The 12,445-nt window shown below is 37.7% G+C and overlaps 1 protein-coding gene and 1 long non-coding RNA gene across 2 annotated transcripts in view; one reads left to right on the forward strand and one right to left on the reverse strand.

Annotated features, from left to right (window-relative positions):
• Positions 1-4,000, forward strand: LOC144381845 (uncharacterized). The gene is made up of 2 exons (XR_013447813.1): positions 1-53; positions 3,604-4,000. It is a non-coding gene; the product is annotated as an uncharacterized LOC144381845 (long non-coding RNA).
• CHMP4C (charged multivesicular body protein 4C) overlaps positions 3,236-12,445 on the reverse strand; it is a 26,030-nt gene continuing 16,820 nt past the window's right edge. Inside the window, exons 2-5 of the mRNA XM_036100810.2 lie at positions 9,636-9,813; positions 6,764-6,878; positions 3,644-3,809; positions 3,236-3,456 (exon numbers count right to left, since the gene is read on the reverse strand). Coding sequence (XP_035956703.2) covers positions 3,392-3,456; positions 3,644-3,809; positions 6,764-6,878; positions 9,636-9,813 — 524 coding nt within the window. The 3' untranslated portion in view covers positions 3,236-3,391. The remainder of the gene's footprint in view (positions 3,457-3,643; positions 3,810-6,763; positions 6,879-9,635; positions 9,814-12,445) is intronic.

Below are 12,445 nucleotides of genomic sequence, written 5' to 3' on the forward strand. Positions count from 1 at the left end.
CTGAAGCCTTTGGCTACGACAGAGCTCTAGATCCTGCCAACAAACATTTTCAGGTAAAACAGCTTAAATTCCTTTTAACTTTAGTTTTAAGATATGATCTTGAACTCTTCGATCTTGAGTAAGACCTAAGCTACAGAAGGGCTAACTTTTCAAATAGGGACTTGGGGAGCTTCTTTACAAGTGTTTGAACTGTTATTGGCTTAATCTTTTTTTTTATGTTAATCACCATACGTTACATCATTAGTTTTAGATATAGTGTTCCATGATTCACTGTTTGTGTATAACACCCAGTGCTCCATGCAGAACGTGCCCTCCTTAATACCCATCACCAGGCTAACACATTCCCCCACCCCCTCCCCTCTAGAACTCTCAGTTTGTTTCTCAGAGTCCATACTCTCTCATGGTTCATCTCCCCCTCCGATTCCCCCCCTTCATTTTTCCCTTCCTTTTTGGCTGAAGTTTGCTCTCTTTCTCTGCAAAAAGGAGGAAATGTTCTTTTTAAAAAAACTATCAGATAAAAAGATTAGATAGATAGATAAATAAGTTTTAAGAATGCTATGTGGCTCAGTTTCCTAGGAGCTCATTACAAAGTTTTAGGCTTCTGTGATTTTTCATTATCTAAATTAGAATAACCTAGGAGAAATACCCATAAGAGTCTAATGTTAAACTATGAAGTGTTCACCCTTTTCATAGTCTGGCTCTCTGCTGCCCTCTACAGCCAAGGAAAGGCAAGGAACGGTCCTTTCTTAGGTTCCACTACTGGCCTGGGACTATTTCCTCAAGTATTTTATGCCTGTGTGTGTCATCTTGCGAGGGAAGCACTATTATCAGCAGAGATGTAGGGAAGAGTTTAAGGAGATAGGTATTAAACAAAAGGAGACCTGAATTCAAATTCTTAATTTTAATTTAGCAATTGTGTGGCCTCAGGAAGTTGCTTAATGTCTTTGAGCCACTTTCAATCTTACTATTAATGGCTATTTATTTTATTACCTACTATATTAAAACCTATTTCATAACTATGTTTTACAAACTAAATGAAATATTAAATACGACCCTTTGCACTTAGTTGGCATGTAGATAGCATATGACAGATGGTGATAATTGTTATTTAAGATACCTCTGTTGCTCTGAAAATTGACAAGAGCATGAAGAAAACATTTGTTAAGCATTAACTTTGTACCAAGTACTGCACTAGCTTTACATACATATTCCCATTTAATTCTTATGACAGTCTGATGAGATTAATGATCGTATTCCTATTATTTCATTAAAGAATTTCAGCCTCAGAAAGATTAAGAAACTTTCCCAAGGTCACACTGCTAGACTGTGACCTATCTAAGAGCAGGATCTGTGTCTTGTTTAAATTCCCACCATCTATCATGGAGTAGTTTTTGGTGAATGAACACATGAACAAATGAATGAATGAATTGGGCAACATATAAATGAAATATCACAGGAAACCTCTAACTTGTACTTGACTGGAGCTTGGGATAGAGCTCATGGCGAGAAATACACATGATGACAGGACCATGCTTTATTAAACTGTGTGTGTGTGTGTGTGTGCACATACATGTGCAGGTATCTTCCCCACAGATTTCCTCTACTCAGTAAGACCACCAAGCTATCCCTGCAAAGGCAGTAAGCAGGGGATGGAAAGTTCGTGGGTGGGGGGTGGCACCAGAAGTGCTCGCTTCATTTGTCATTTGTCTCCCTCTCAGGAATCTCAGTCTAGTGCTGCCTGTTGTCTAATGTCTATAAACTATTGTTTCGTGTATTTTGTCCACTTGTCTAGTTCTTTGAGGGTGGGAAGTAAATCCAGTTCCTGGATTTCTATCATGGCCCAAAAGACGTAAAAAGTTCATAGTCATTCATTTGGTAAATATTTATTGAATACCTACTGTATATTAGGAATTGTGCAGAATCTTGGGATGCACTATTGAACTGGAAGAGGTACAGTTCATACCCTCATGGGGCATGAAGGGAAGAACAAAAATAAGTACGTATTCAAGCAATATAAACCCTGATAGGTGATTAGAGAGAGAGCAGAGTACTGTGAAAGCATATAATAGGGAGACTTGATTTAATCTGTGCAATCAAGAAAAGCTTCCCCAAAATAAAGAACATTTTAACTAAGATTTAAGGAATAAGAAAGATTTGGTATGTGTGTGTGGATAATGGGAAGACTGCTAAGAACAGCATATGCAAAAGGCCTGTGGCAGGATGGACCCATTAGAGATCAAATCCAACTCTTAGTGTTCCCAATGAAGAAACAGAGGCTCAGAGTTTATGACATGGCTGATCATACTGCATTAGCAGCAGAGCAGGGGCTGGGATCCAGGACTCTTACCTCCAGCTGTTGTGTTCTATCCATTCCGGTATGTAGCCCAGCAGATGTAGGGAATACTAGAACATTTTATATAATTACATTTGTCATTTTATGGTCCATGACATATTATGGGCAATACATAATTTTGTCATTTATTTTCACTTAAAAACAATTATGACCAAAATTTTATTCATGATATACTTTTAATTGCTTCTATTTTTATGTATTTACAAGGAATATGCCGTAAAGGGTAACTAAATGTACAAGAGAGCACAGAATAGAAAAAAAATGAACATTCACACATTCAGCACTCTGAAGCCATAACAGCATCATAATGGCCTGGGAGTGTTAACATGGCTTCCTAAGTGGCTAAATTACACCCAGGAGATCCTCGCTCAGCAGTGTGTAAGCTGTTAGTGCTTTCAGACATTTGGGGAAGTGCATCCATTGCCCCATTCCAAGCTTAATTGCCATAATAAATGTCAATTAAAGCTCCTTTAAGATTTTAAACTGCAAAACTCAAGTGAAACTACTTATGTATAGACTCACACAAGACTTCCCTACATGAAGTCTCTCCTACAAGAGACACGGTGTACTTGCATTTACCACGGGATAGATATGTTCTAACAGATACACACAGCCAACTTGCATTCACTTAGAAAAGAAAGTTATTTTCTCTAGCGATCAACACATCACTTTTACATGGCTTATAAACTGTTACATGTTTTATATGTTAATAGAAATCCATTTTCTTTCAGCAAATGTATTGAGAGCACCTACTATGTGCCGGGACTAGAAATACAGTAGCATGTAACAAGGATAGAATGCCCCATCCCATCAGCATGGGGAGATCCTCCCAGATGCTAGCAGAAAGTCCCTTTCCATCCCTGATTGGATGTCTACACATGATTCTTTGTAACTTTTATTTATAAGGCTTAAAAGACAATTACTCATCCAGCGCAAATATAAAACAGGGTCTTTGTTAACTTCTGAACGTGGCAAAAACATTTTTTTATGTCTTATGTACAGCTCACTAATTTGGGTGTCAACGAATTCCATTTTAGTTTAAGTAGTCCAAGCTGCCAATTGTTTGATATCATCATCCTCTTCTTCTGCCCTCCTGGAAGATGCTGGAACATAAAATGGATAAAAATTAGCAATTGGTTACATTCACACCTGCAGCACAGAAAGCAGGTTTGCATACGGGTATTAAAAGGTATATATTTATGAAACAAAAAATAAGTGCTAAAAGGGATTGACCTGGCTAATTATTTCAGGGAACTATCTGACCATAGGCAGTTGATGTGGGCAACAGACCTGCTCGGGATCGATGTGCAGCGGGGGACGTGCCTGCCATTCTCCCTGGCATTCTATCTGGCTGTGCTGGGAGGGAGGAAGAAGGCACATTTGGAAGCCGGATATTTGTCATCTTCTTATTTAATTCTTCCTGCTCCAATTCTTCAAGTTCTGCCATCAACTCATCCTGAACGTAGGAGAAAGAAAGAATTATGGAATTAACGTTTCAAGAAGTGGGTTTCCTCAAACACAATAATAAGAACATCTGCTACCCAATTGATATGTGAGAACCCAGTGAAATGGAATATTTATTTTAAGACTAAATCTTTTTTGCAACACTGAGCAATGATTAAAAATGAATATTTTGGGTTGTGCAAATTTGTCGTAGTTAATCTTATAATACTTCAGTAAACAGTTATTCAACTAATTTGTGCTAGCTGAATATATAACCTCCACAATTTCTAGGAACTTTACACCTTGCCTGTCATTTTCCAACGTATCTTTTCTTTTCTGCTGTAACAAATTAAGAATCTGTAAAACTTTAATTGGAGCAAATATTTTCATCTCGGCTAATGCTTTTGAAAATAAAACAACAGGTATAGCAAAACTATAATGTACAGAAAGTAAAAAGAATCAAAGATACAAAGTTTCTCTGTAAAATTACCAAAGCCAATATAAATCATGCTGTGTGTTTGGGTTTAGAAAACTTCCAAGTCAACGTAGGTACACTGTACTTCCTTCTTTTAGCTATAGTCTCAGAGAGTCTGGTTTAATCCTAAACTATTCTCTGCCTGAAGAAACTTAGACAAGACCAGTTTGAGACTTTAAAGGCATAAGTCACCTTATGTCAGATATGACATAACTGCAGTAGTTCAGATCTAACTGGCTCCATGAGTACTCAGGTAGAGTCCAACCCCCTCTCCCCCCCCAACTCTGAGAGAGGTTGGGAGTTGAAACTAAACTTGTCATTATTAGGATTCTAAGACTGTCACTATTAGAAATGACCTAAGGCGCTCTTATACTCCACCAAGGAGATTCTTTGTTTATTCATTCATTCATCACTGAACAAATTTATTGAAAGCTCATTCATGGTCAGGTACTGAATTCAATGCTGGGGATGAAAAGTTGAATCAACAGTCTCTACACTTAAGGAACTCATTATCGAATGTGGGAGAAAGGTAATAAATCATTATCTTATATTAAAGTGAGAGTAACAATACCCTGGGCCAAGACAGGAGATACTTAAGTCAACCACAACATTTGATCAAGTCAATTTATATCAGATGTGCAGCAAGCTTAACGATTGTCTGACCACTGTTAAATCTACCTCATGAAAAGGAAATAAATCATGAAAGTATATGTCGTCACTTTCACAGGCCATGTGAAATAATATGGCCAGTGTACTTGCGTGCTTTTGGTTTTCCACAGGCAATATGAATAAAGTGCCTTCAGAATGAATACTCTGATGCCTACTTCTGCTCACAAAATAAATGGGAACAAATATAGTAAATACAGTAATGGCAGCACACACTATCCTACACTGATTGGGTGCCCAGAACTGCCGATAGCACTTGATAGTTATCAACAGCACCGAGAAGATATTGATATTTTCTCTTTAGCAAATATGACAGAATAATCATCTCCTCCGTCAATTATAGACTTTGAGTACCGAACACTTGTTCACTGATAAAATAATTCTAGAATTTAAGAAACTTCAGAGATAATCTAGCAATACAGTAATTCTTCTTTTACAGATGAGAACTAAGGGTCAGAAAAGTGAAGAGACTTACACAAAGTTGAGTAACAAATAGCAGAACCCAGATGTCCTTGTGAGCCCAGAGCCCTTTCCACCGCATCGAAATGCACTCATTAGATGCTTATTAGTCTAACCAGGGCTAGGCAACATTTTCTGTAAAGCGCCAGATAGTGATATTTTAGGCTTGCTGGTCACATACAGTCTCTGTTGCGCAGCCTTCTTTGTTTCTATTGTTATTGCTCTTATTTTCTGCAGTCCTTTAAACATGTAACATCCTTAGCTCAGGCACCATACAAAAAGACCACGGGAAGGATTTGGCCTAAAAGCCAAATTTTCTAACCCCTGATCTACACCATTTGGGGAGGGGGGATATATATTTTTTATTTTAATTCCAGTATAATTAACATACAGTGTTTTATTAATATCAGGTGTGCAGTGTAGCTATTCAACAATTGTAGGCATTACTCAGAGCTCCTCATGATAAATGCACTCTTAATCCCCTTCACCTGTCTCAACCCCTGCCCTCATCCACCTGCCCCCTGGCAACCACCAATTTGTTCTCTATAATTAAGAGCCTGGTTTGTTGTTGTTGTTGTTGTTGTTTGTCTCTTTTTTTTCTTTGTTTTGTTTCTTAAGTCCCACATGTGATGGTCTACACCATTTTTAAAAGTTGTCACTCATTCCAAATGTTTCAGGTTTCCATGGAACCACATCTTACTTAGTAGATGCATCATTTTTAATACCACATAGATGTAGGAAGTCAGATTCTTTCCCATACTAATCAGAGAACTGGAAACATTTCAAAACATATAGTAGTCCTACTTATGTGTGCTTTGAGTAGAACAATTGAAATTCACAGTGCAGACACTACCATTATAATTATAGTCTTTATTATTGGATTGATTGATCTAAATGGAATGTGTGTGTTAATAATGCCACTCTACATTTATTTTGTTTCATAGCCTGAGTAATAAACAGAGGCAGACTAACCTCTAATTTAACAACTACAGAGCGTGATATGTCTGTTCCTTGCAGAGTGACACAATCTTTGTTTTGCCCAGATGTGTGAGCACTTGATTCCTTGTAATGGTTCTATTTTGGCTTCAACCATTAAAAGTCACTAACTCTACATAATCACATGCTGCCTTGCCTTAATAGCTGAAAACTTAATTAGGGGGTGGTTTGCTAAACCATATTAATCTTTCTTTTAAATCAGGGTTACCAGCACTTCATTTCCCTCTTAAGACAAGTACATCACTAACAAATATCACTTATTCTTTAATGATATTTAAGAAAATATTTAAGGAACACTGCCTGCTATATATGGGAGGAAGTTATCCTTTTCAGCAACCACAACACTCTGTTCTTTACACTGTGTTACCTACCTCATCAAAGTCATCGCCAAATCCAACCCGCTGAGAAAAGGCTTCTGAGATTTCGTGGGCAATATCCTGCTGCTCTGTGATCTCTTGCATCAAGTCATCTATTTTGTTCAGATCCCTGGGAGATAATATGCTATTGAAATCTTTTAGAAGTTTACTTTAAAATTATGAGTTTAGATAATAATCCCATATGAAAAATGAGTCAATTTAATGTAAACTCTTAGTTATTTCAGTAGGATAACAAAATTTTCTGGTGATAAGATTTATCAACTTTAAAAATAACTTGCATTTTGGGCGCCTGGGTGGCTCAGTTGGTTAAGTGACTGCCTTCAGCTCAGGTCACGATCCTGGAGTCCCAGGATCCGAGTCCCGCATTGGGCTCTCTGCTCAGCAGGGAGTCTGCTTCTCCCTTTGACCCTCCCCCCTCTCATGCGCTCTCTCTCTCTCTCTCTCAAATAAATAAATAAGTAAATCTTTAAAAAAATAAAATAAAAACAACTTGCATTTCAAGAAAATTAATAATCCTACATTAAATGCACATGTATTTTAAATATTTGATAAATAGCCATTACATTTGGGAGGCACTAGAGACTAAAACTAACAATATTTGTAGATGCATTTTGAAATTTTGTCTGGTAGGTAGGGCATATGTAGAATTTAATAATATATGCTGCTGTGTATCAAGTCAGCAGGAAATGGTGCCATAGACCACCGAGGATCACCATGACCAAGATAAGCTGTGGCAACACTCAGCAGTCACTGACAGCAGCCTTTTAGAGAAGCTGGACTCTGGAACCAGAGATTTTTCTAGAATGCCTCATGGCTCTGAGATCCTGACTCCCTGAGGGCTTTCCCATAGCTGCTGATGCCAGAGGGAGAACACTAATGAGAACAGGGTGAGGCCTAGGAAGTTTCTAGCACCTGAGGGCCAACCCCCACCCCCGCCAGCCCCCCCGGACGCTAACCACCAGCCTAAGCTGTCAGGGTCTGAAGGCCAGGATCTGGACTGCTTCTCTACCACCCTGTCTCTGAATCAGTCCTCCAGCTCTGAAACTAGGCCAAACTGATGGAATACCAGAGAAGTGACAACTTTCCTTATTATTAAGCAACCTAAACACTGAAATTGTGACTCCCAGTGGAATAAATACTTTGCAAGTTTCCCAGACTCTATATATGGGAAAAGCCAAGTAGTTTTACATAAAAAGTTTTCTTTTAGCATCCTCCTATCATCCCTTATTTCCAATTATTATAATTACATTTATAACAAATATACAAGGAACTTATTTATGACCAGGAATAAAGTCTGGGCCTGAGACTGAATTTTTCTCAAAAGGAATATAGTGGAATGCGGCTGCTCAACTACCTGGGGTGAAAGGCTGTGATTCTGTGATGCAGTTAGCACCCCGCTTACAGCAGTGAGAGAGGATTGTGACTCTGATAACGACTCTAATGATCTTTCTGAAGCTGTCAAAATGACATCTGATTGTCAATGAATTATCAAGGCAAGAAAATGTCAGCAAAGATGTCTTCACTGGCCCCAGCCTCCCACTCTCCCACTTTTCCCATCCATGGACACTTCTCAATATCCCTCAGGCACTCATTGTTCTTGTGCATCTTTGACCCAGATGTCACTCTCATATCCAATCTCAGGAAAGGATCAGGTCCCAGGCATAGATTTCCTAGTGTGGATGTAAAGCAAATTATCACCAGCCCCACTACCACTATGAATATTGACAATGAGTGCTTACTTTGTGCCAGAAACTAGGCTAGGTGCATTGTCTCTAGTATCTCATTGACTTTCACAATGACTACACAAGGTAAGCACTATTATTATCTCCAATTTACAGCTAAGGAAATTGAATCAGGGAAAGGCAAAAGTAATTTGCTCAAGGACAGCTGGTAATGAAACTGGGATTATAACTCAGAAAATCTGACCTCAAATCCATCTCATAGCTATTATTCCAGGTCAGTGTTTCCCAAATACCTGTTAGGATCAGAATCACCTGGGGAACTTGGTGATAAAAACAAAAAGGCCCAATCCCCACCTTCCTTCAAGGAGCCTGGGCATCTGTGTTTTCTTTTGTAGTTTTCCAGGCTTGATAACCAAAGTTTGACAACCATTATTCGATAATTCTAATACTCTCACAGATGTTGACATTTAGGCCTTTTTAAAAAATACAGTGTGAGGGGCACCTGGGTGGCTCAGTTGGTTAAGCATCTGACTTCAGCTTAGGTCGTGATCTCAGGGTCTTGGGATTGAGCCCTGCATTGGGCTCTCTGCTCAGTGAGGAGTCTGCTTGTCTCTCTCCCTCTGCCCCTCCCCCTGCTCATGCTCTCTCTCTTTCTCTCTGAAATAAATAAATAAAATCTTTAAAAAAATTTTTAGGGCGCCTGGGTGGCTCAGTGGTTAAACGACTGCCTTCGGCTCAGGTCATGATCCTGGAGTTCTGGGATCGAGTCCCACGTCAGGGTCCCTGCCCAGCGGGGAGTCTGCTTCTCCCTCTGACCCTCCCCCCTCTCATGCTCTCTCTCTCACTCTCTCGCTCTCATTCTCTCTCACTCTCTCTCTCTCAAATAAAATCTTTAAAGAAAATTTTTTAAAGCCTATAGTATGAAAGTATTTACAGGTGGAGTACCAGACACTATTGAGACAACTGAGAAACCTAAGGGCGAAATGAATGTCTTCATTTTCTCATGGTCCTTTTTTTTTTTCCTACTCTAACTTCTAATCTTTCTTTGAGGGGGCATTCCATTCCAACATGTCAAAAAACCTCAAATGAGTAACTCCATTCCTGCCAAAATCATCATATAGCTCCAAAGGCTCTTCTCAACATTGAGGGAATTTATGACTTGGAGGGAGACCAAAGTCACTCACATGTTTTCATGAACTGCTTTCATCGCTTTTGCCGCAAAGCCCATGTTTCTTAACACCTCGGTGTTGGTGTGTGAATTTTCCAGGGCTTCTCTCTGGAACTCAATGGTGGAAAGTGTGCCATCAATCTGAGTGAGCTGCTTCTCCAACCTCTTCTTTCTCTTTAGTGCCTGCAATGCAGCTAAATAAGGGAGAAGCCACATTTATAAGGAGGAAGCCCAAGCCACTTACTCAAGAGACATTTGCTCAACACCAACCATAGACTCAGCATTGTTGATCCCTACAGACACCAAGGAGGCCAAATACAGCTGACGAACTAACACTAACACATGTCCTTTCAATCACCCGCACCAACTACCACTCCCTCAAACATTTTGCTATTCTTTTCTTCCGAAGATCTGGCAAGAGGATGAAAGTGTCAGTTTTCATATTCCATTAAAATATATCTCAGAAGTACTTCTGTCAGTATAGGATTTTAGAAAAAGAATAGATAAAAATATGAGTAAAAATCATGCAGTAGAAAAATAAAACTTTAGAGGAAGAAAAAAAATCATAGTAACTGTCTATTCTAGCCCAGTTTCTTTATTTCAGAGACAAGCTAAGTTATGTGACTTTCTTGAAGGTAGACAGTGACTGGCAGCTGGAACCAAACCTAGGATGATGAGGTTCATGTCTTGGTCTAAAATGATTACGAGATGGTCAGCAAGGTTACATCTAACCATGAGCAACCATAAAATCAACACTGTTAGAGTCATACTCAAGGATTAGATGGCATGCTGGTAACAGAAAAGAGTGTTGCTTTCAGCAAATATCCAAATACCCTCCTGGTTTAGCTCTTTACCTGCTTCATTTGAAAATCACAAAACTAAGAGTCTTTTTGACTCTGGCACTCCCGCCAAAAAAGACCTTAAAATAGGAGTTTTGATAGGGCATTTAAGGAGAGTGCAGGAAAAGAGCAGCAGAAGAATGTTAATATAAAGATGATTAAATGGAATTGGCAAAAGTACCCCAAATAGCTTTATGGTTTCAGAGCGAAGCACGTAAGTTACTGCAACAGAGATCTGAGAGAAGGCTCTCTTCGAACTCTGTTTTGGTCAATTTATTCTTATAATTCCAAGAGATTTGGTTTACTTATTCTAATGCTTTTTGTTTGGTGCACAAAGACTCATAGTCATTACAGTTTGTCAGATTTTACTGGCATCAATATGAAATATTACTCTATGTCCCATTTAATCCTCTTTGCCTTAAATTCCATTTTGTTTTATATTAATGTTTCAGCTTTTTGTTACAATTTGCCTATAATAATTATGGGGACCTCTATTTCAAAATTGTTTTCCATTTGCTCTATTGCACCTATTACAGATAGCATATACTTGAATATGTAGTTTATGTGACTGTTTTCAACCCATTCAGATAGTCTCTATCTTTTAATGTAAGATTTTAACTCATATTTATTTATTGTGATAACTGATATGTTATCTAATATCATCTTTTTATTATCATCTTTTTGTGTTTTCTGTTGTATTTTTTGTTTACTTCTGCTGTCTTGTCTTTATGTATATTGATCAAATTTTCTTTGTTCATTTTCCCCCCTTTAATTTGTTGGATAGTTATATATACTAAATTTATTCTCCTGAGAATACTCTTGTATTTTAAAAAGACACATACAATTGAGTTTTCTATCCATGTTGAAAATTAATCAGTATTGATAATTTACTGTTCCCAAATAAGATTCCTTTCTCACCCCAGACCTTCCAATGTTTGATTGAAATAACTGCAATTTTATTAGTTCTAGATGATTACTAGCTGTTTTCACTAACCTTTCAACTTTTAAGGAAACTTTTCTTAACAATTGCATTAAGTTTGACAGATTTTCTTACTAATGATTCTTGCATCCTACATCATCCTTTCATGAATTATTTTTACTTTGCTGGAATAAATATTAAAGTGGTTTTTTTTTTTCCCCAGAAAAGGTACATAGATATAAATTCTCTAAATACCTATAGATCTAAAGATGTCATCTTGTTTCAAACTTGAATAATAGTTTGGATTTTTTTTATAGAACTCTAGGTTTAAAATATTCCAAAAATTTTAACTATTCCATTGTCATTGGGTAATCAATATTCCAAAGTTTGATAATAATATTATTTTCATCCCTTTGTAGAAAATTTGTTAGCCTATTTCTTCTTTGGAAACGTTTAAGATTTTCTTTTTTACCTTAGAGTTATGAAATTTCACCAGCATAGGGCTAAGTGTGTGCCTTTTATTTTTTGCTTTTCCCAACTAAATATTTGGTGAGGTTTTTTTTTTTATTCTGAAGAATTAAGTCTTCCTTCAGCTTGGGGAAACTGTATTCTTTAATGTTTTTTATTACTTTTCCCCCCTCCATTATTTCTCGCTGCTTTCTTCTTATTTTTTTCTTAAGATTTTATTTATTTATTTGAGAAAGAGGGAGAAAGAGAGAGAACACGAGAGAACATGAGCAGGGGGAGAGGGAGAGGGAGACGCAGGCTCCCCACCGAGCCTGAACCAAACCCAGATGCTTAACAGAGCCACCCAGGTGCCCCTGCCTACTTTCTTTTGAAATCCCTATTTATTTATTTATTTTTTTGAAATCCTTATATGATGGATGTTGGATTCCTTGGCTCTATCCTCCAATCTAATAATTTTTTGTTCTATGTTCTGGGATAATTCCTTAACTTTATATTCTGAATTACTAATTAGTCTTCAACTACATTTATTCTACTTTTTTACCCTCATTTATTTTTATTATGTTTTTCAATTTCTAAGAACTTTTTCTTCTAGCTGCTCAT

This window comes from Halichoerus grypus, chromosome 5, assembly GCF_964656455.1.
Source record: "Halichoerus grypus chromosome 5, mHalGry1.hap1.1, whole genome shotgun sequence".
Taxonomy (NCBI): Eukaryota; Metazoa; Chordata; class Mammalia; order Carnivora; family Phocidae; genus Halichoerus; species Halichoerus grypus.